At 47.1% G+C, this 24678-nt stretch overlaps 1 protein-coding gene across 3 annotated transcripts in view; it reads left to right on the plus strand.

Annotated features, from left to right (window-relative positions):
- Positions 1 to 24678, plus strand: part of LOC143823229 (vascular endothelial growth factor receptor kdr-like) — a 157571-nt gene that overhangs the window by 48378 nt on the left and 84515 nt on the right. For all 3 annotated transcript variants that reach the window (XM_077309336.1, XM_077309337.1, XM_077309338.1), the window contains exons 4-8: positions 9120 to 9244; positions 16812 to 16974; positions 18934 to 19070; positions 20560 to 20731; positions 22868 to 22985. In XM_077309336.1, the coding sequence (XP_077165451.1) occupies positions 9120 to 9244; positions 16812 to 16974; positions 18934 to 19070; positions 20560 to 20731; positions 22868 to 22985 (715 nt within the window). The remainder of the gene's footprint in view (positions 1 to 9119; positions 9245 to 16811; positions 16975 to 18933; positions 19071 to 20559; positions 20732 to 22867; positions 22986 to 24678) is intronic.

Raw genomic sequence — 24678 nt, forward strand, 5'->3', positions numbered from 1 at the left:
GTGTGTGTGTTTGTGTGCGTGCACGCATGCTTTCTGGTGCCGTGTCGGAGGTCAGCGTTTGGCACCCCACCCGGCTGTCTTCCTGCAAACTCCCACTGACCTGCCGAGCTAGACTTTCTGTCTGCAGGAGCTAGGAAGAGAGCCCTTCCCATCTCTCTGGCTTCCCTGATAAGCCCAAATGCTTAGCAAGGCCTGCCTGTCTCCAGGTGCAGCGTGTCTCCCCGACTCCTGGCCCTTCCTTTCCTTCAGGGACCAGGGCAGGCTTTCAGGTGAGTGGGAAGAGCACAAACTTTGCCTCTCCTGCTCCAGGGGCTGAGTCAACTTTCAATCAGTGCCAGAGGCTAACCTCTCCTGATCTGACGCAGTGGAGGTCACAATCTGATCTGGTCTGACAGTTAACACTAACCATTCGTTCTTTGAACCGGCAAAGGGGCATTCCCTTGCTCTGGTGCAAGCAAAACTCCTTGCAGGAACTGATCTGGCCACCAGAAACCCATCTTTGTTTGACAGGCAAAGCAGTTCTGTCTGTCATACTTTTGGAGTGGCCAAGAAACAGAACCTGAGATGGGATAGGGTGGAAAGGTAGAATCCTAGAATCATAGAGTTGGAAGGGACCTCGTGGGTCATCTAGTCCCACCCCCTGCACCATGCAGGGCACTCACATCCCTCTCGCTCATCCACTGTAACCTGCCACCCCCTTGAGCCTTCACATAATCAGTCTCTCCGTCAGATGGCTATCCAGCCTCTGTTCAAAAATTTCCATAGATGGAGAACCCACCACCTCCTGAGGAAGCCTGTTCCACTGAGAATCCGCTCTAAATGTCAGGAGCTTCTTCCAGATGTTGAGATGGAATTTCTTTGGAATTAATTTCATTCCATTGGATCTTGTGTTCATTTTTTTTGCAAGAAGGAGGATGAGGAACTCACAACAGATGTGCGGACATACATGAAGCTGCCTGATGCTGGCAGTGACTCTCCAGGGTCTCAGGTAGAGAAGGGTCTTTCATGACACCTGTAATCTGGTCCTTTTAACTGGGAACTGAAGGTTGAACCAGGCATCTCCTGCATGCCGTGGATGCTCTTCCAGTGAGCCATATTCCCTCCATAACAGTCTTTAGGGGTGTGAATGTGCAGTAAATGGTTGGGAAGCAGAACGCCCACCCAGGACCCCTCCCCTTCCCACCCCTTCCAGGCCCATCATTGGCCATTTTGAGAGGGTGGAAACGGGTTGACATAACCATATCACCCAATAAGTGTTTAACAAATTTCCTGGGCCATCCCAAAACCCTGGTTGAGATAGCATCATCTGTGGTGTGGCAGCATCTCTTGGCTCAGATCTGACGTGCCGCGACTGTGGACTCCACAGGGCAGCTGGGATTAGCCCCTCCCTTTTGTAGAACTTGTGGAGTTCCTTATCTATTCCATGCACAGAACCGAAATGTGTCCCACCGACATTCACCCCTCCCTGCCATGTAGCATCTAGGGTTCCATAGTTGCCAACTTTGGGCGGTGAAATTCCTGGAGATTTGGGAGGTGGGCCCTGGGAAGGACAGGAGTGGAATATGATGCCATTCATTACACACCGCAAAGCAGCCATTTTCTCCAGTGGAATTGATCTCTGGAGTCAGGAGATCTTTTGTATTTCTGGGAATCTCCAGGCACCACCTGGAGGTTCAATGTATGCTCACAGTCGTCCAAGATTAATGTTTTCTTGTGGTATCCATCAACATGCAGTTCCTGTTGCAAAGGAACTAACATTCTAGCAGAGACGCTGCTAGTCTCCTTTACAAAAACAGCTGTTGTAGGAGCATTCCTTAAAATTTTGTTCAATTTAAATGTATTTATTTGTACCATTTTTAAACTTCCTTTCCATCCAGTTTAGGTTTCCCAAGACAGTGAACAATATTCTTAGATCTGCTTCTACTGCTCTTCGTTATCATACCATGAGGTCAGATTTGCTGAAGGACCGTCTTGCCTGTGTCCCAGTTGGCTCAGAAGATGTTTCATAGGCCCCTGACTCTGGACCACAGGAACAAGGGCTATTCCCCCACTCCCCTGTAGCTCAGAAGACGTTTCATAGGCCCCTGACTCTGGACCACAGGAACAAGGGCTATTCCCCCACTCCCCTGTAGCTCAGAAGATGTTTTACAGGCTCCTGTGGATGAGAGGACTATGTTCTTCCGCTCCCCGATATGTTAGGACTACGATGCATATGCTGGTAATTGGGGATTCCCTACTGAGAGGCGTAGAAGCCAAAGTATGTAAACTGGACTTGTTGTCTCCAGAGGTATGCAGATGTAATACTGGCAGATGTGATTTCTGTCCATTCTTTTTGACACTTCTTGGAGAACAGGTGAAGTGCCAGAAGACTGGAGGCAGGCAAATGTTGTCCCCCATCTTCTGGAAGTGGAAAAAGGAGGGTCTGGGTAACTTCTGGCCCGTCAGCTTGACATTTCTAGCTGGCAGTATTTTAGAACAAATTATCAAACACTACCTTGCTAGGTCATGGGAATGCTGTGGACATGGTTTACCTTGGGTACAATAAGGCTTTTGATAAAGTTCCATTTGATATTCTTATTGGCAAGTTGGTAAAATGCAGTATGGATCCTATTACTCTTAGGTGGATGGAGAACTAGTTGACAGATCACATCCAAAGGGGGCTTGTAAATGGTTCGTCATCATCTTGAAGACGAGTGATGAGTGGAGTGCCTCAGGGATCGGTCCAGGACCCTGGGCTATTCAACATATTCATAAATGATTTGGATGAAGGAATAGAGGGTGTGCTAATTAAATTTGAAGATGATACTAAACTGGGAGGGGGAGCAAATACACCAGAAGGCAGAATCAGGATACAGGATGACCTCGACAAACTGGAAAACTGGGCTAAAATGAATAAAATGAATTTTAATAGTGACAAATGTAAACTTCTACATTTAGGCAGGAAAAATCAAATGTCTTGGCAGTAGTACATGTGAAAAGGATCTGGGGGGGTCTTAGTAGACCACACACTGAATATGAGTCAGCAGTGTGACTCGGTAGCTAAAAAGGCAGATGGGATTTTGGGCTGTATTAATAGAAGTATAGTTTCCAGATCACACCAGGTGATGTTACCACTTTAATCCACTCTGCTTATATCTCATTTGGAGTACTGTGTTCAGTTTTGTGCACCACAATTAAAGAAAGATGTAGAGAAGCTGGAGTGTGTCCAGAGGAGGGCTTTGAAGACCACGTTGTATGAGGAAAGGTTCAGGGAGTTTGATCTGTTTAGCCTGGAGAGTTATTTTCTGTTGTCCCAGAGGGATGGACCAGAACGAATGGGATGAAATTAATTCAAAAGAAATTCCGTCTAAACATCCAGAAGAAGTTCCTGATAGTCAGAGCAGTTCCTCAGTGGAACAGGCTTGCTCGGGAGGTGGTGGGTTCTCCATCTTTGGAGATTTTTAAACAGAGTGGCATTGCCCCTCCCCTCCAAGCTGTGGCGCTGGCCACTTCGGGCTTCAGTGATTGCCAGAGCGGCTGAGGTGCGTCGGAGCACACAGCCCTACTCTGAATGTCTCTTTCCTTGAAAACCCTATGAAGTCACTGCACGTTGGCTGCGACATAAGTGTAAAGTGTAAGGTTCTGCATCTGGGTCAGAAAAATGAAAAGCATGCCTACTGGATGGGGGATACGCTTCTAGGTAACACTGTGTGTGAACGAGACCTTGGGGTACTTGTGGATTGTAAACTAAACATGAGCAGACAGTGTGATGCAGCAGTAAAAAAGGCAGATGTCATTTTGGGCTGTATCAACAGGGGCATCACATCAAAATCACAAGATGTCATAGTCCCATTGTATACGGCAGTGGTCCCCAACCTGCAGTCCGTGGCCCGGTGCCGGGCCGCGAAGGCCAGGGCGCCGGGCCGCAGTTCCCTCTCCCCGCCCCCCCCTGCAGTAAAAAACTTCCCTGGGCCACAAGCTTGCGGTCCGGGAAGCTTCTTACTGCGGGAGGGGGGGGGGAGAGGGAATCAGGGCCGCCCCACGCATGCACGCTGCGAGGGCGGGGCACTTACCCCGCCGGTCCCCAGCCGGAAAAAGGTTGGGGACCACTGGTATACGGCACTGGTCAGACCACACTTGGAGTACTGTGTGCAGTTCTGGAGCCCTCAGTTCAAGAAGGACGTAGATAAAATTGAAAGGGTACAGAGGAGAGCGACGAAGATGATCTGGGGCCAAGGGACCAAGCCCTATGAAGATAGGTTGAGGGACTTGGGAATGTTCAGCCTGGAGAAAAGGAGGTTGAGAGGGGACATGATAGCCCTCTTTAAGTATTTGAAAGGTTCTCACTTGGAGGAGGGCAGGATTCTGTTTCTGTTGGCTGCAGAGGAGAGGACATGCAGTAATGGGCCTAAACTACAAGTACAACAATATAGGCTAGATATCAGGAAAAAAAATTTCACAGTCAAAATAGTTCAGCAGTGGAATAGGCTGCCTAAGGAGGTGGTGAGCTCCCCCTCACTGGCAGTCTTCAAGCAAAGGTTGGACACACACTTTTCTTGGATGCTTTAGGATGCTTAGGGCTGATCCTGCGTTGAGCAGGGGGTTGGACTAGATGGCCTGCATGACCCCTTCCAACTCTATGGTTCTGTGATTCTATGACATGATGCCAAATGCAACAAGAAGAACAAAACACACTGGGGTACCTTTAGTCGTTCCATCCCAGCCTTGGCTGTACAGGTATACAACTGGCTGATACTCTCATTACAAGTTATTGCTGTCTTCCCTTGGGATGAAAGATGAGATACTGTTTAAAGAAGGTGGCTGGAAGGAGAAGCCAGATGTATTACTCTCACATGGACAAAGATGGAAAGGCATAGTAGGAGATGCCATTTGTCTCTTTGTTTTTCTATTTTCCTTTGGCTGGTTCACCTGGACTAGAGAGAGAAGGACACGCTGGTATCCAAGGCTCCTCAAGCCCCTGGGAATGCATTTATAGCAGCCCCTTCCTTCAGTGTTCCATTTGTCACCACAACAAGGTTCCAGTGACCTTTTGTGAAGCACCGTCTTGAAGACTCTGACCTTTCCAGGTGCACAGAAATGGTCTTGATGTGCCAGTGGAATGTTCAGACAACAAAACATCACACCTTGTGTGATCTGCTGCACAAACTGCTGCCCTCATAAAAGCTTGATACGGTGAACTAATTTTTTTATTTCACAAACTAACTGGGAGCCTGCAACGTTGGATTGGAAGAGCAGAAAGGCAGGGCCTACTTGCCCTACAACTCTTCCACCATAACTCCCACAAATCTGTGCAGCTGTGGCCTTGGAGTAAACTGGCCCTGCACTTGGTTTTTCCATGCCAATCATACTCTACAGGCCCTCAAAGAAAAGTAATGCTTTTTCCAGGGCTCTTGGTCATTTCCCCCCTCCTGTCTTTTCTCAATAATCCAGTCTGTCAAGGAGAATTGGTTTACAATAATCTGTAGAAGCAAGATGAGAGTAGGGTCCAATATTTCTTATAATTTAAAAACATCAAAAGAGCAGGGCCTTCTCAGTGGTGCCTGTGGACTCCTTTGGGGTTTTGTGAAAAAGTAATAAGGATCACCACAGAATGACTCCCCTGGGGACAATTGTCCCAAAGTTAGGACAGTCCTAAGACAAGCATCCTCCTTTGAAAGAGACGGCCAAAGATGGTACCTCCCGAGGCCTCCCAAAGTACCTCCTGCTCTCAAGTCAGGATTGGCTGTCAACTTTTAGGAAGAAATGCTTTGGAGAAGAATCAAGGGAACACCAAGAAACAGTGTAGTGAGCACGAGCATGTTGGTCATGTCCTTCCTTCCAGAGGAAAAGGGGGACAGACCCTGATTGTTCTCTGGAAGGAAGTGACGAAGTCAGGTGAGGCCCTAGGGCAGTAATCCCCAACATGCCCTTGCCTATAAGCTGTAGTGTGCTTATGCCCAGAATATGTTTATGTCCAGAAAGCAGTTTACAGTCGCCTTCCCTTTTTATTGAAGAAGAGTTGGTTCTTCTATGCCACTTTTCTCTACCCGAAGGAGTCTCAAAGCGGCTTAAATTCGCCTTCCCTTTCCTCTCCCCACAACAGACACCCTGTGAGGTGGGTGAGGCTGAGAGAGCCCGAAGATTACTGAAGAAGAGTTGGTTCTTATATGCCGCTTTTCTCTACCCGAAGGAGTCTCAAAGCGGCTTAAATTTGCCTTCCCTTTCCTCTCCCCACAACAGACATTCTGTGAGGGAGGTGGGGCTGAGAGAGCTCTGACAGAAGTGCTCTGTGAAAACAGCTTTATCAGTGCTGTGGCAAGCCCAAGGTCACCCAGCTGGTTGCATGTGGAGGAGGAACAGTGAATGAAAACCACTTGCCAGGTTAGAAGCTGGCTCTAACCACTACACCAAGCTGGCTCTCCATATGATTACTATTCAGTTAAACAGGTAGTGACCTTTCAGATGCCAGTGAAGACAAAAAAGGAGAAGAAGAGAAGTTGTTTTCATACCCTGCTTTTCACAGCCCAAAGACATCTCAAAGTGGCTTCCAATCTCATTCCCTTCCTCTTCCCACAAAAGACACCCTATGAGGCAGGTGGAGCTGAGAGAACTCTGGCAGGACTGTTTGGTCAGAACAATACAATCAGGGCTGTTCCTAGCCTAAGGTAAACCAGCTGGCTGCACATGGAGGAGCAGGGAATCAAACCGGCTCGCCAGATTGGAAGCTGCTGCTCTTAACCACAACACCACCCTGGCTCTCCTAGGCATCACAAAGCAGACAAAAGGTTTCTCTTTGAATGGGGTTAGAATACACAGGCCTGTCATCTGGGTGTGAAATGGAGGAGGCATTGGGCAATCTGGTTGTAGGAAATCTCATGGATAACATGGCATGACTCTGAAGCAAGCCCTTTGGGCTCTCCCTGTTATTGTGGTTTGTGTTTGGGGAACTGTCCAGCAGATCAGCTCCTGAAACCATTTGTGTAGCTTCTGGTTTGAAAAGGCCCTCTTTAGAACAGAGGTAGTAAGGACAGAAAGGAAGCAACCATGGTGGATCTTGTCTCTTCTCTGCATTGCTTGATACAGAGGTGTGAAGAAGCTTTTCCGAAAATCATTGTGCCATTTTCATGTGATAATTGCTGCCAAATTATTTGGATGCTGGAATACGAGAGACAGCCCTTCAGTGGCTGATCTCCTATTTCCAGGGTTGCGAACAGAGGGTTGTAGTGTGAGAGAACCAGTTGTGATGCAGCCTACTCCCTCACGGAGTTCTGCAGGGTGTGGTCCTCTCTCCCACTTTAACATCTTTATACACCCTCTAGCGCAGCTAGTTCAGGGCTTTGGGTATGGGTGTCACCAATATTCAGATCTACTTCCTAATTGACAGCCAGCTGGACTCTCACCCTGAAACATTTGCTAGATGTTTGGAAGCAGTGATGGTCTGGCTCTAGCAGAATCACCTGAAACTCAACCCCTCCAAGATGGGCTTCTGTAGCTGAGTAGGAAAGTGCCAGGCAAGGAAGTGCAGTTGCCCTGCCTTGACAGCATGCGGTGGACTGCTGTGCAGTCTGCTATGAATTTGGGCATTCTCTTCGACACCTCCCTTTCAATGGAGGCACAGGTCAGGAAGATAGCTCAATTGACATTTTACCATCTTCACTAGGCAAAGGGACTAGCGCCCTATCTGAGCCCAGTGCACCTGGCCAATGTGGTCCATGCAATGGTCACCACCAGGCTAGACTTCTGTAACTTACTCTATGCAGACCTACCCTTGTCTTTGACCTGGAAATTGCAACTGGTGCAAAATGCAGTGACTCGAGTCCTCGCAAGAAGACCATGGAAGGCTCATTTTCAACTGGTCCTGAAGCAACTGCACTGGCTCCAAGTTGAATTCTGGATCTAGTTTAAGGTGCTGGTATTAGCATACTTGAGGGACCACGTATCTGCCTATACCCCCAAAGAACATTGTGCTCCACCAATTCCAACATTCTGGTGACCCCTGGCCCAAGAGGGGTAGTCTGGCCTCAACAAGGGCCAGGGCCTTTTCCGTCCTGGTCCCCACCTGATGGAATGAGCTCCTGGAAGAGCTGAGGGCCTTATCAGAGCTTACTCAGTTCTGCAGGGCCTGCAAAATGGAGCTCTTTCACCAGGCATTCAATTAGAGCCAATGAATTACTGCAATAATAAAAGCCAGAAATGCAATTGGCTGCCCTCCACAAGCACACCCCCACACACACACACTAGGAATCAACATCTGGAAATTAGGTCCAGAATTAATTAGAACCACCTCAACAACACCCAAGAATAATACACGTCATCAGCCAATTTTATTGTTCAGTAGGCTTTAACATTATATTAATCATGATTAAACTATGATTCTATGAATTTTTTGTGTTGAGATGATTGTTGATTTTCTGATCTATTGTAAACTGCCCTGAGCAGTTGGGTGGTGAATGAATGAATGAATGAATGAACACATCCATATATACATACCTGTGGCTGAGTGAAGCACCCTCTAGGGGACATATTCAGAAGGCGATCTCTTAGGTGCCCCAAGCCCAGGCCCAGACTTCTGATTCATTATACAGCCCTGATTCCTATGGCAGTGTCCACTGGGTATTCCATGCAGGCTGACTGTATTGACCTATGTAATCTGCCCTGAGTTCAAGTGAGGAAGGCAAAATATAAATAATGTCAACAACATGAATAAATAAGACTTGGTGCAGACGTAAGTCTTGTAGGAAATCCCAGTCAGCTGTGAAGCTCACCAGGTGGCCTTCAGCAGGTCCCTGTCTCTCAGACTAGCTGACCTTGAAAGTTTGGCATTAGGGTTGCGCACTTTGGCGCACTTCATCCACTTTGGCGATCACCGAAGCCCGAGGCGGCCAGCACTGCTGCACGGAGGGGAGGGACAGCAATGGTGGCGGTGCACCAGCCAGATTCAAGCTCTGGTGCGCTGCTGCCGCCTCGGGCTTTGGAGATCACCAAAGCATCCGAAGTGTGCCAAAGTGCGCCACCCTAGTTGGCTTTGGGGACAAACATGAGAACTCTTGTGGGAGAAAAGCCAAGCCTTCCCCGCACTGAGCAACAACTGAAACCAGTCAGTTTGCCCACTGTTGCCATTGTCTTCCCATGTGCTGCAGATCACAAGAGGCCGTTTGTGGAAACCTACACGAAGTATCCCAAAGTGATCTACCTCAAGGATGCTAAAATGCTTGTCGTGCCTTGCCGGGTCAGCTCTCCAGATATTATCCCGGACTTGCAAATGGTGAGTGTGACTTTCCAGGGGTCTCTTTTTCAGTCATAGTTGCAGGGCAGAACCCCCTCAGCCAAGTCAGAAGTCTTCTTTCGTTCCTTTATTATTTCTTTGCATTTCCAGACCAATCTCTCTGCCAAAGAAGGCACAGCTTGAAGCTACGGCTCGATGCTTTGGCGCCCAAAGCGGCCGTTCGCTTCCGACGCAGCCAGGGGAACTTTGCTTTAGGATGCTTTGGGCTGATCCTGCGTTGAGCAGGGGGTTAGACTAGATGGCCTGTGTGGCCCCTTCCAACTCTATGTTTCTATGATTCTAACTATTTGTACCTTCAGCACTCAGAGTATTGAACTCTAAACTAGCTGGTCGTCTCTTATATGCAGCTGGTGTATGAACCGATGCTGTTACTGAGGCTATTGATCAACCACTAATTACGTTTTTTCATAGTATACTGGGGTGCCCAAATATGTAGTCAGTGTCATAGAATTATTTATTTATATTTATATACGTCTCCCTCTCAAGTCAGCTGCCTTGGGACAGTAGACATCAAGGATCAACAATTCAATTCCATGATAAATAGAAATAAAATTAAACATGTTATAAACATTTAAAACAAGCATTATACATGCCAACTAATATTTAAGTGTGCCAATGCTGTTTTCCAGTTCTGGACTGAAAACAGCCTCAAATGAAAAAGGGAGGGAAGAGTATCAAAGAGTGGGGAGGCCCATGCTGGGTAAGTCCTTGCACTTGTCTCAGCTGTAGGGAGAGCTCAGACATGCGGGCGCCGTGGAACTGAGTGCGATCTGACAAGGCCCTGATCTCCACTGGGAGCCCATTTCACCGAGCTGGGGCCACGTGTGCCTCCTTGGGGACAGGGAGTCTCAGCTTGCTGGAGTTTTCTGACGGAAGTGCTCAGATAGGCGGTCCCTTGTTCTAAGAGCTGAGGTGGGTGTAGTCTCTTGTGAAGCTCGGGCATGGAGGAAGGCAATTAATTTAAAGCTCAAAATCCTGCAGTCAGATCTGGAAAGTTTGCTCAGTCTTATTAAGTCAGGCAACTTTAAGAGCAACTGGTGAATGATAAGCTAATCTGCCTTGGAATTTCAATAAAACTGATGGGGAGAGTAAACGTTGACGAACTTTGACATCTGATTGAAATTTGTTTGAAACATCTGGGATGTAAAAGTGCATCAATATGGTAAAGGAGAGTTTCCTCAATGGCTGTTGACCTCAGAAAGTCTGCTCCAAGGTTAAATATTGGCCTTGCAGCATGAGATGGTTTCTGACACCCAGTCGTGCACATCAGAGTCCAGTGCTTTGTTATTAAGGTCATAATGTTTCCACCCCTGTTTTGTACCAAACCTCCTTGACAGTCATGGCCTGGTACTGAATGGAAGGCTTCTGTCCATGCTAGGAGTTCCTCGGAGGAAGGAAGGAAGGAAGGAAGGAATGGCTCCATTGCAAGCTACTAAAAATGTTGACCATAGAAAGGAGATGGGGGGAGGGATCCAAGCCAGCAGGGAGGTGCTTCTTGACCACAAAGATGCCTCCATCAAAGGGGATGAACCTCTTGCTGGAGGTATGTGTTTGCCTTGGAGACCCGTCATGCTGTTCCCATTTAAGGAAATACTATTTGTTGTTTTGCCTTCTCTGGAAATGTTATGTGGAGCCATTCTGGCTGCTTCCTCTGCTCAGAGGAAGTTGAGGGGGCAGAGAAGGAAGGAGTCAAATGATCAGACAAATTTAGCACATCCTCTTCCCAAATTAATCTCTGATCTCTGTGATAAACTAAAGTAAACCAGGGGGAAATACTATAATATCTTTTCAAGGGAAGGCTAGATACCTACCTTGTTTTTCTTCCTGGATAAGCATATAACATATCTTTTTTATAATGCTGTATGAAGAATTTTAATCCATGGTCCTTCTAAAAGCTTTTTCCCTAGTCATTTTTTCTGACCATCAGAGACACTCAGCTGCAAAGTCATAATATTCATCTTTATTCGGCATTATTATTCCTGTGGCAAATGTATTTTTCTATCATGAATCACATTTCTTATATTTCCAGTATAATTTAAAATGACTGCACTCCATGCTCTTTAAATATTTATGGGAAGGTGTACAGTCTGCTAATACTAAAAAGATCCTACCTCCACTTGCTAGCTCAATCAGATTAGTTCCCATGGCAGAGCCTGGAATTGAAGCTTTCAACATTTTCATCTCTAATATAAAGCTAATACTGGGGCGAGGGGGGGAGCATGGTTGAAAGAGTTGTCTCTGTGGGGCTGTGATTCATTCACCAAGGAGGGACCAGCGCATGGTCACAGGGAATGGCCCTGACGGTGCTTTCCTTTGTGTCTCTGCGTACAGAGATATTGCTGGGTCAGTTTCTACAGCATCTTTGATATGACTGCTACAGCATCATAGTACATGTTCCAAACTAGTTTTCTGTTGGCCTTACAAGACAGGTAGGGTGACAACTTAATTTTTATTTTGTTTATTATTGGATTTTCATCCCACCACTCTCAGAAATGACTCGTGACGGGTAACAACAATTAACATAAAAACCCCTATTAACCCCCAGGTTAAAACCTCACACAAACACAAGATAAGTGGCAGTGTCCCCCCACACCCCACGCAGCCTGTCCAGACAAAGCATCCACCCTGGGGTATGGGGTATGGGGTTTGCCTGGTATTCTGGCGCACTCTGAGGAAGGGCCCCTGATCTTCCCAGCTCTGGCCTTGGAATTCTCTATGATCCAAAATATGCAAATATCTGACTCACAAGATCTGAATTTCATGCCACCTTACCCCGTGTTTTCTAAATGGTCCCTTTCATTGAAGACTTTTTCCTTCGGATCTGGACTCACTGTTTTCCAAGTGAGGAATTCCCAAATTTGAGTTGTTTTTGCCCACTGTGCTGCCATTTGCCTGTCATCAGTGACCTGTGTTCACCCCATCTTCCACTGCCCTGCCCCTAACTATTATTATTATTATTATTATTATTATTATTATTATTATTATTATTATTATTATTATTATTATTATTATTATTATTATTATTATTATTATTATTATTATTATTATATTTATTTCCCGCCTCTCCCGACAGGCTCGAGGCGGGTCACAACAACTAACCCCATTAAAATTCCCATTAAAACATCAATCTACTAACATGACGGCTAAAAATCCCATCCCTCCCCAAATTATTAAGAGGTGAAGAGGAAAGGATAGGGGAGTAGCGTACACTCCAACTCCTAGGGGGGGAGCGATGTCCCTGATTCACTGACCCCAGCCTCAACCATAGACCTGGTGGAAGAGCTCCGTTTTACAGGCCCTGCGGAAAGCTGACAAATCCCGCAGGGCCCGCAGATCACCCGGGAGCTCATTCCACCAGGTGGGGGCCAGGACCGAAAAGGCCCTGGCCCTGGTCGAGGCTAGGCGCGCTTCCTTCGGGCCGGGGACGACCAACAGGTTCTCACCCGCAGAGCGTAAGGCCCTGTGGGGGGCATAGAGCGGTAGGCGGTCCCTCAGATATGTGGGTGCCAACCCGCGTATGGCCTTGAAGGTTAAAACCAAAACCTAACTAAGCTGTCCCTGAGACATCTGCCATTTTTAAAAAACACAATGTTGATTGCATTACTATGCAATGTTTCAATTACACTGACATAGAACAATGTAATAACTGTTCCTTCCTTATATAGTCTGCTTCCAAAGCAGATAGGACATGGTTGTAGGTTTTTTAAAAAACATTTTTTTTAACAATGCCCCACCTCAGGATGGTAACATTATTGGCCAACTGTCCCCTGAGAGCCCCCTTCTTCCCCTCCAGGCTGGTTAATCACTGGCCCTTGGGAGGCTAGGGGGAGGACACTTTCCCCCCACATGGTAGGAGAATAGGCTGTCTCTGCCTGCCTCTTTACCACCTTGCGTTGCAAGCTGTCCCTGTAGGAATTTTGTAGAAGAAAATGCTGGCTTGGAGATTCCTGGAGATTCTTGGGCAATGAATGAGCTATCCATTTGAGGGAAAGGAGGCTGATGAGTTTATGTTGTGTGAATGTTGTGTGTTAACCTTCCTGCCTGCAAGATCACTGCCTCCCTTATGCTCTTAAGAGAAACTTATGATCGAGCTCACAAAATCTGCTCAAGATCCCTGGCTCCAGACAAATTAAACTGACCTCAACCAAAGCCAGGGCCTTCTCAATCCTGGCACCGCCCTGGTGGAATGCTTTTCTAGGCGAGATCAAAGTCCTTTGGGGTATTATTATTATTATTATTATTATTATTATTATTATTATTATTATTATTATTATTATTATTATTATTAATAGTAATAGTAATAGTAATAGTAATAGTAATAGTAATAGTAATAGTAATAGTAATAGTAATAGTAATAGTAATAGTAATAATAATACATTTATTCCCTGCCTCTCCTGGAACCGGCTCATGGTGAATTACAATAGTCCTTTGTTAAAATCCCAAATAAAACCCCATTAAAAACCGGACCTAACAATAGAATACAATACAATACTCCAAGTAAACTACCAAAAGACAAAGGTCATGGTTTTCGGCAAGAGGACAAAACCAAACATCTGGAAACTGGACAACTATAAAATGGAAGAAGTCGATAAGTTCAAGTACCTGGGAGTGGCATTACAATCCTCATGTGCCAGGACTGCTCACTTTCAATATGCTGCTGAGCAAGTCCAGAGATCGGATAACAACACTGTCAAATTCTATCGAACCAGGGGAAGATATCTTGTGCCAGCTGCCCTAGAGCTCTACAGAGCCCAGACACTTTCCCAGCTGCTATATGGCTCCTTTTCAGGAGCCCCGACCTCTAGTGTTATGCTGCTGGAAAGGGTGCAGTCAACATTTCTAAGGAAGATCGTCCACCTCCCCAAATGCATTTCAAATGCCAGAGTGAGATTGGAAACAGGTATGCAAGTGTGGAAGACAAGATCTATATGCTATCGATCCTCTATTGGCTGAAGCTAACCCAAAGCGATTGTCTGCTTTGATCTTAAGAGACAACTTTCAGTCAACTTGGCTAAAAACTGTGAAGCGCAAACTAGCACAGCTCAGCTTTATGGAACAACAACATGTTTCATGTATTGTTCATGTGTTCCATGTAAACCGCCCTGAGCCTCCGGGGAGGGCGGTATATAAATATAAATAAATAAATAAAATAATAAATAAACTAGCCAACTTACACCAAGATCAAGCTAAATCCATAATTAAACAAAGGTTCAAGGACATTAGTCGGCAAAGTGATCTAGCCAAAACACCAGAGTTTCTGTGTCCAGATAGGATCCAATACAAGCTTGTTCCAGCTCCATATCTGTCCCATATCTGTCCAGCCCCATATCTGTCAGACCTCGAACTTCACACCCATAGAAGGGCCTTCGCCCAAGCGAGATGCTCAGCTCTACCTACAGCTGTGTTGGAGGGGCATTACAAAAAAAAAAAACCCTTGCTCAGCGACTCTGTCCTTGTGCCAGCGGATGGATAGAGTCAGACGAACATGTGCTCCTGTTCTGCCCCATTTAAGATACCACCAGATGTAACTTTATTCAGCCAATTTTGAACACCTCCCCAAGATCCTCCCCAAAGGAGAAAGTCAAGGGGCTGCTTCAAGACGGAGACAGGCAAATAACTCTCTGCACAGCTAAATTCTGCACTGCTGCCATGAAACTGCCTACTGTGTATGTGAATCAGAAAATTCCTCTCTGATCCAATTTTAAAAGTTCAAAGAGCCAATTGTCACTGGCAACTTAAACTATGTTTTACATATTGAATGTTACATCTGTTACTGTTTTTTCTCTTGCATTTTAATTTTAGTCTGAATGACCGTAAATAAATATTGATTGATTGATTGATGCAATACAATACAGAACATGGCGGAAATTCACACACAAACACCCGTCCCCCCAAGATACCTAATAATGGGGATTGGGGGAGGGCCATCAGTGTCTTGGCCTGAGTGCTATCTACCACCAGGGGGGCCAAACTCGATCGTCCACATCGCCCTACCTGATGGAAGAGCTCCATTTTGCACGCCCTGCGGAATGCCAAAAGTTCCCACAGGGCCTGCAGCTCAACTGGGAGCTCATTCCACCAGGTAGGGGCCAGGACCGTGCTTCTCTGGGGCCAGAGGTAACCAACAGGTTAGTACCCGCAGAGCGTAGAGCCCTGCAGGGTGGCATAGAACGACAGGCATTCCCTCAGGTATTTGAAACAGTTCCGCAGTGCCTACAAGACAGAGCAATTCCACCAGGTCTATGCTTGAGGCCTACAAAATACCACCAATAGCTGGCCTCCCTATCAACACAAAACATACACAGATATCTGTATGCCACAAAATGAATAGCTGTGGCACTTTATCCCCCCCCCCCCCCGTACACATGCAAACACACACTGGAATAGTAATGATACTCCTAGGATTTTAAATGGTTTAGGTTTCTAAAAGTTTTATTGTTAAATCCTAAAAATCAACTATGTTTTTATTGTAGACGTGGTAATCTGCCTTGAGCCTCCAGGGAAGGGCAACATATAAATTAGATTGTGTTTTTAAAGCCTGCAACTATGAACCTGAAAATGTAAAATAACTGATTTGTATAACAAAAGTTCGGATCCCTTATAAGGACTCCCCTCACCCTCGGTGTAATATAAAATCTTTTGTTCATTGTTTGAAAAAATGCCTCTGTGCTACTCTGGCAAAGGATTTCAGAAAAGAGGGTTTCATATCTTCCCCAGGGCTGAATGGAGCCAAACAGACCCGTCAGTGTCAGGATAGGACAATCCACACCAGATCTTAACAAAGAAGCCAAGCTATGAGAGCAGCTCAATCCATGATGGAACAAAATTGTATTTTGGGAAATTTACCTCAGGATGGGGAAGTGGGAGAGCGGATCCACCATACCACCCCACCCCTCTCTTTTCCATTTCTTACCCCCAAAGTGAAAGACAATGGGAAGATTTTCTTTGGCAAAACCAGTTCTTGTACATGCTAGTCCTCTGTGCTATTTACTTGGATGGCTGCAGGAAGCCTTGATGTCTGCCAGAATATTTCACTGTCACAAACACAGTGTTGTGTTTCTCATAGAATCATAGAGTTGGCAGGAACATCCTTGGTCATCTAGTCCAACCCCCTGCACTATGCAGGACACTCACATCCCTATAGCTTATCCACTGTCACCTGCCACCCCCTTGAGCCTTCACAGAATCAGCCTCTCCATCAGATGGCTATCCAGCCTCGGCTTTAAAATCTCCAGAGATGGAGAACCCACCACCTCCTGAGGAAGCCTGTTCCACTGAGAAACCGCTCTGACTGTCAGGAACTTCTTCCTGATGTTTAGACGGAATTTCTTTTGAATTAATTTCATCCCATTGGTTCTGGTCCATCATGATAACATTTCCCAGCCCCACTGCAGGAGTTACCACAGCTTGTTGACTGGGTTCTGCATTTTTCTGGCTTAGGTCAGAATTCTCTGGCATCCTACAGCAGCTTGCATGTCACAGGCCTTTCGGCCTGCATGTTGCTCGCTTGGTCATTTGTTATATCTCTGTCTCTTTTTTTGCCTAGCATTCACCCAGCACTACGTTCAGCCAGAAGCGGAAGGAATGGGACCCCAAGAGAGGATTCCTGGTCACTTCTCCTTCCTTTGAGATCTTCACGGGCATTCTCCAGTGTGTCGCTAGCGTGGATGGAGTCACATTCACATCCATGTACGCACCTAAGAAAGCGGGTGAGTGACTTTGCTCTGCTGGTCTGTAGTAGAAAACTGAGACTTGTGTCCAGGAACACCTTAGTTTTCAAGGTGGAGGCTTTGTGGAGTCAAAGCTCCCTTCCTCTGACACAAGTAGAGTGCTGCGTCCAGTTCTGCATGCCGCAATCAAAGAAGGAAGTGGACAAACTGGAGCGCGTCCAGGGGAGGGCAATGAAGATGGTGAAGGGTTTGGAGACCAAGTTGTATGAGGAAAGGTCGAGGGATCTGGAGAGAAGATGATGACAGAGGTGCTTTGATAACCATCTTGTTTGTTTGTTTGTTTATATTTTTATGCCACCCTTCCATATGGCTCTGGGCAGTTTATCTTCGAATACTTGAAGGGCTCTCATATAGAGGATGCAGCACAGTTGTTTTCTGTTGCCCCAGAGGGTCAGACCAGAACCAATGGGTGGAAATTAATTCAAAAGAACTTTGGCTAAACAGCCAGAAGAAGTTCCAGGCAGAGCGGTTCCTCAGTGGAGCAGGCTTCTTTGGGAGGTGGTGGGTCTTCCTTCTTTGGAGGTTTTTAAAGCAGCGAATGGGTAGCCATCTGACAGAAATGCTGATTCTGTGAACTTAGGCAGATGGTGAGTGGGTGGGCAGAAGGGATTGTGCTTGAGCTTGGCTCTTGTGGCCCTTCCTCGCATGCCCAAGGAAATGCTGATCACCACTTTGGGGTCAGCAGGCAATTTCCTCCAGGCCAGACTGACCAGGGATTCTGGGTTGTTTTTTTGGGGGGGGGGTTCTGGACATAGAATTGGAGTCACTGTGGGTGGGCAGGACATTGTGGGTTTCCTGCACTGTTTGGGGGTTGGACTAGATAAACCTGGAGGTCCCTTCCAACCCTTATGAGTCTATGATTTTAAAATCTCGTGAAATTGTTTATCTCACTCAGAATGTGGGAGGGGTGTTGAAGACTGCCAGTGAGGGGGAGCTCACCACCTCCTTAGGCAGCCTATTCCACTGCTGAACTACTCTGACTGGGAAAATGTTTTTCCTGATATCTAGCCTATATCGTTGTACTTGTAGTTTAAGTAAGCCACTCTGAGACTCCAAAGGGCAGAGAAAACAAAAAAAACTCCCATCACTGGAGTTAAATCTGATTTTTGCTTGGGTTGAAACAAATTTGCTTACAGTTTCCACCGTTCTTTAATGTTATTGTTGTTATGATGTCAATGTTATTGTTGTTATCACCTTGTTGTTACTATAAATGTTACCTGTATCATTTTCTTGTTTCATGTAAATGGACCTGAGACTTCGGGGAGGGTGGTATAAATAAATAAATAAATAAATAAACAAACAAATAAATTAAAATAAATAAATAAATAGGATGCGCCTAAAGATCTTTTCCCACACCAAGGCCCATTCCACACACATTGGATAATGCACTTTCAGTGTGCTTTGGCAGCTGGATTTTCCTGTGTGGAACAGGAGAATCTACTGTTAAAGTGCATTCAAAGTGCATTATCTATTGTGTGCAGAATGCGCCCAGGTCTTCTAGAACAGTGGTCCGCAACCTTGTCTAGGCTGCAGACCGGCGCCGCCGGGGAGGGCGATCCCCTGGCCACGCATGCCATGCATGTGTGGCACTCCCATGCATGCGTGTATGTGCGGCCAGGTAATGCATGCACATTTGCGCCATGCACGGCCGCAAACGTACATGCGTGGGAGTGCCGCAAACGTGTGTTTGTGGCTGCGCATGGCACAAACCTGGATGCCAAGCCTGGCCCAGTGCGGCCCTGCGGAGGCAGGGAGCTGTGGCCCAGTGCCAGGGCCTTCGTGGCCCGGCAACGGGCCACCGCACGGTGGTTGGAGACCACCGTTCTAGAAGAATATCTTGAGATATTTCCCCAACGTTCTTGTAAGAATTTGCATTGGCATTTTGGGCTCTGCTATCTTAATTTTGACTTGGTATTTTTTGACTTTGGTCTCTTCCAGAGCTGCGGATCCAGAACCTTGCTCTAAAAGCCATACCACAAAAGCTGCTGGTTGGAGAAACTTTGACTCTGATGTGCACAGCTGAAACTTCCTTCAATGGGCGGATCACATTTCATTGGAAATTTCCAAGGGGGAAAGTGAGTCCTTACAGTATTTCCTTTGGCTGGGGGCAGAGAGAAGAGGCTTGGCGCTTTTATTCCTCAGTGGTCTATGTCCTCGGCTCCTACATTGTCATCAGGATTCAGTGGCATGGCTGTAACAAGTTCTGAGCCACGTGAAAACACTGTAGTAACAACCTAGAGGAGAGACGCAGATGGCCAGCTTTGCTAGGTGAGATGGCCACATTTCCAGGTGGGACTTTAATTAAAGGAAAACCAGAAATTTCCTCACTGCCAGCAGGAATGCCAAGTCTGGACATAGGTGTGCTTTTACTTGAACACAGATAGCATAAGTTATAGACCAGGGGTAGTCAAACTGTGGCCCTCCAGATGTCCATGAACTACAATTCCCAGAAGCCCCTGCCAGCGAATGCTGGCAGGGGCTTCTGGGAATTGTAGTTCATGGACATCTGGAGGGCCGCAGTTTGACTACCCCTGTTATAGACCATCAGGTGGCTGTTACCTGGCTGCCAAAGATCTCACCAGGGAGTAGCCCTTCCGCTCCTCAAGGATTTCCACCTCAACCAGAACAGCCAGGTCAGTCCCAGTTTTGAATACAATTGGAACGCAGCCCAAATGCAACTCTGACTGCAGATAACTAACACCAGATAGCTAATCCCACCCCTACCCATACTGAGAATCAGAGATCATGGCTGTTTAAATAGCTGTAATAGTTATTTTTCTGTCCTGGGCAACAAATGTGCACTAGCACTATAATATCAGGGTGGAGCCTATTGTTGTTGTTAGGCGCGAAGACCCATCACGACCTCATGGACCCATCGCGACCTCATCCTCCAGGCCTTCCTGTCCTCCACCGTTCCCCGGAGTCCATTTAAGTTTGCACCCACTGCTTCAGGGACTGCTTCAGCCTATAGGTGGAGCCCTGTCCATTGACTCACAAGAGGATGTCTTCTGAACTGATCTTGTGCGTTGTTGGACCCTTTGGTGTTCCCAGGGGGGTGTCCCTGCTTGCGAATTCTGTGCGTCTCATTTGGAGATGCTTATCGATTCCCTCAGCATGCTCTAGCTCACTGGTCCCCAACCTTTTTCGGGCCGGGGACTGGGGTGGGGGAGAGGGAGGCGCAGACGCGGGCACGTGGGCGGGTGCAAATGCGCAGGCGCGGCAGGTCCGTGCCTGCATGTTTGCGCCCGCTCTCGCCTCCCCCCTGCGGCACGGTGCTTGCAGCACGGCGCTCACAGCATGGCGCTCACAGCATGGCGCTCACAGCACCGGGGCCTGGGAGCGATCAGCTGCTCCCCGCGCAGCAAGTCTCACACCGCAGGGGGAGGGAGGTGTGCCCGCACCCGCACCACAGCCTGGTACTGAGGGCTCAATGGCCTGGTACCGGTCTGCAGGCCGGGGGGTGGGGAAGACTGCTCTAGCTAACTTTTCCCAGTCTCTGCTTGAGGCATGTTGCGGGAGGGTACTCACAACACATCTGACTCTGTACTCTGTTCTCCCGTTTAGGTGTATAAACCTGTAAAAACATTGGACCAAAGTGAGCAGGTGTATAAAGCCACCAGCAATGTGACCATCCGAAATGTTTCGATAGAAGACAGGGGCCTGTATGGGTGCAGAGGTGAAATTGCCAATTACACAAGCAAGGAGCTGGAGACCAACATCACAGTCACAGTGTACAGTAAGAAACAACTCTGTGTAATACAACATAACTAAGTTGGAGAGCAACCCTGAGGGCCGTTCCGCACATCTAAGAACATAGCGTTAGGCCAATGCAATTGCCCCCCGCCATTTCTCACCTCCTCACACGCTCACTTCCTTCTCCCGCTTTCTCACACTTCCTGGCACTCCTCACGGCTGTGTAAAACGGTGGAGGAGACTCACTATACCCACGAGTCTCCCCCCCCCTGTCAATCTCCCCCACCTGTCAAACCTTTCTCCCAGCTTTAAAGGGAAAGCAATGCAAGAAATCTCTCTTTTTAAAGTAAAAATTCTCCGTTCCTGTTCCTATGCATCTAATCATTGGAATTATGAGACTTGAAGATCAACAAAAGTAATTATTTTCCCAATATTTTTCGGAGGGGGTTGAGAGGCATGCTTTGGCCTGACGTGAAAAGTCCCCAATGAAAAACATCCCAAATTCCATCGGCCATCTTTGGTCCACCCATGGGGCTTGTGTGGGATATAAATTGAATTGTATTTCGCCATAGTTTGGGTTCAGGCTTAGAATGTTTTTAATGGGTTTAATGTGGGGGTTTATTTGGTTATATGGACTGCATACCAAAAATTGTAAAACGCTGCGAGTGGCCATCATTGTTGTTGTTGTTAGGTGCAAAGTCATGTCCAACCCATCACGACCCCATGGACAATGATCCTCCAGGCCTTCCTGTCCTCTACCATTCCCCGGAGTCCATTTAAGTTTGCACCTACTGCTTCAGTGACTCCATCCAGCCACTTCATTCTCTGTCATACCCTTCTTCTTTTGCCCTCGATCGCTCCCAGCATTAGGCTCTTCTCCAGGGAGTCCTTCCGTCTCATGAGGTGACCAAAGTATTTGAGTTTCATCTTCATGATCTGGCCTTCTAAGGAGCAGTCAGAGCTGATCTCCTCTAGGACTGACCGGTTTGTTCGCCTTGCAGTCCAAGGGAGTGCAATGTTGCAGTACTTTGAACTTTCTTTGGCATTGCCCTTCTTTGGGATTGGAATGTAAACTGACCTTTTCCAATCCTGTGGCCATTGTTGAGTTTTCCAAATTTGCTGGCATATTGAGTGTAGCACTTTTACTGCATCGTCTTTTAAGATTTTGAATAGTTCAACTGGAATGCTGTCACCACCACTAGCTTTATTGTTGCTCAGTCTTCCTAAGGCCCATTTGACTTCACATTCCAGGATGTCTGGGTCCAGGTCAGTAACTACCCCATCGTGGTTATCAGGGATGTTAAGCTCGCTCTTGTATAGTTCCTCTGTATAATTTTGCAACCTTTTAAAAATCTCTTCTGCTTCTGTGAGGCCCCTACCATTTTGGTCCCTTATCATACCCATCTTTGCATGAAACGTTCTCTTCATATCTCCAATTTTCTTGAAAATATCTCTGGTCCTCCCCATTCTATTGTTTTCTTCTATTTGTTTGCACTGTTCATTTAAGAAGGCATTCTTATCTCTTCCAGCTTTTCTCTTGAATTCTGCATTCAGTTGGGTCTATCTTTCTCTTTCTCCCTTGCCTTTCACTTCCCTTCTCTCCTTAGCTATTTGTAAAGCTTCCTCAGACAGTCATTTTGATTTCTTGCATTTCTTTTTCTTTGGGATGGTTTTAGTTGCTACCTCTTGTACAATGTTGTGAACCTCCATCCATAGTTCTTCAATGGCAGTCATACAAAGCCAATAATAAATAAATAAATAAATAAATAAATAAAATAAAAAATAAATATAAATAAATAAATAAATAAAAATATGCAGTTGCCTACAAGCCAAGAACAGATGCAAAGGCAGCTGAAAAGTTCCAAAAGCTACCCCATTTTATGCCTCTTGCTACCTTCTAACGTCTCGGTGCCTGCTCCCCAGATGGCATTGGGACACTCATTGATAGAGCACATCTGTTTGGTCCCACTGCTTTGATCAGTTCAGGGGTTGTCAAACTGCATCCCTCCAGATGTCTATGGACTTTCCCATGAGCCTCTGTCAGTGTTTGCTGGCAGGGGCTCATGGGAATTGTAGTCCATGGACATCTGGGGGGACGCAGGTTGACTACCCCTGAGTAAATTCATGATCCTTTTGCAAACCGCAAAATGACATCAGCTCTTTTTCTTCTTTACCTAAGGAGAACCTTTCCTCAAGCTTTTCTATAAGAAAGAACAGAACTACGAGGCTAAGGTGGGGCAGAAGACGCTGAGACTGGCCTGGAAGGTCGACGCTTTCCCCCGCCCCAACGTGACCTGGTCAGTATCAAAGTGATCCTTTGGACCAACGGGAAAGATGTAAACCCATACTGTTTTCTCACCTGAGCGTTGCCACTGTTTCCTGACGAGTTGAATCCCCGTTTGATGCTCTAACCTTTCTTTCTTTCTTTCTTTCTTTCTTTCTTTCTTTCTTTCTTTCTTTCTTTCTTTCTTTCTTTCTTTCTTTCTTTCTCTCTCTCTCTCTCTCTCTCTCTCTCTCTCTCTCTCTCTCTCTCTCTCTTCTCTTTCTCTTTCTCTCTCTCTCTCTCTCTCTCTCTCTCTCCCTCTCCCTCTTTTATTATCATATTTTAGTATAAAGGTAAAGGTAAAGGCATCCCCTGTGCAAGCACCGGGTCATGTCTGACCCTTGGGGTGACGCCCTCCAGCGTTTTCATGGCAGACTCAATACGGGGTGGTTTGCCAGTGCCTTCCCCAGTCATTGCCGTTTACCCCCCAGCAAGCTGGGTCCTCATTTTACCCACCTCGGAAGACCCTTCCTCAAAGTCTCTGGGCGGGTTACGTCATAAAAGCATAGTTTAAAATAGCAACATATCGATAAAGTCCTATCCCTGAAGAAATCCCAGGGTTTTCATGATACCCTGGTTGAGAAAGTCAGATGCATAATGTCCCCAGGTTCTGTACAGCAGTCATGAAAATCTGGTGTAAGGTGGCTCACACCAAGTGTTTCAGAGAGCTGTCATTGATCAGAACAATCTAGTAATGATATTAGCAGTTTTATAGGTAAAATATTTTATCTTATTAACTAGAAATTAAGCCCGCTGTAGTTAAAATACAGTGGGCCCTAGGAGGGCTCATGATAGGGCCCCCTCCCCATCCTGGTGCCACAGGCCCTGCGGGGAAAGGTGCAGGGTCCCTGGCCCTCCACCGGGGGTAATCCCGGTCAGCGGTCCGCGGGGCAGGGGAGAGCCCCTCTCATGTAGTTCGCGTCCTACCTTTCCGTGCGTAGTGGCCATGCAGGCAGGCCTCGGAGTGGGCGTGGTGTGGGGGGTGAAACCGGCTGGGCGTTCCTGCATGGTGGCGGCTGGTGGGCACGGAGCAGGTCCGTGGATTGGCAGGCAGAGGCAGTGAGGGGGCACATGCTTCTCCACGTCGGGCTCCCCATGGGTGGCGGGCAGCAGTCGTTGGTGGCGGGCAGCAGTTGTCCTCCTGGAGGGGTGATGTCCCCGCGGGGCAGGACGTTGGAGCTGTTGTTGGTGGCGTGGAGGCAGCAGGCCTCCCGGCAGGTCCGTCCTGGGGGCCAGGAGCGTGCTCGTGGTGCCGTGGACGGGGTGGCTCGTTGGCCTGTGTGCTGTTAACAGCCGGGTGCCAGAAGCCCTGGTTCGTGCCTCCCAACTTGTCAGTCTGGGGCCAGGGGCCAATCGTTGATCCCCCCTCATCCCAGACAGCGCCCACCACCCCAGCCCTTACTGTTTTATTTATACCGCTCCCGCAGAGTGATTACAGATAAATTTATGCTTTCAGCTGTTCTATGTAGGGTTCAGCGCTTCAGCAGCCAAGTGGCCATTCACACCCGAAGCAGCTAGCGCTGTGCCATGGGGGTAGGAGTGGCACAGGCGCACCAGTCGGCACATGCATGCAGGCACAGTGCCCAACCCTCATTATACTTTTTGCTGTCTGTTCCGTAACTGTTTTCAGATTATTAATTATACCGTTGCTGGTCTATAACCGTAAT

The sequence above is a fragment of the Paroedura picta genome, chromosome 13, assembly GCF_049243985.1.
Source record: "Paroedura picta isolate Pp20150507F chromosome 13, Ppicta_v3.0, whole genome shotgun sequence".
Taxonomy (NCBI): Eukaryota; Metazoa; Chordata; class Lepidosauria; order Squamata; family Gekkonidae; genus Paroedura; species Paroedura picta.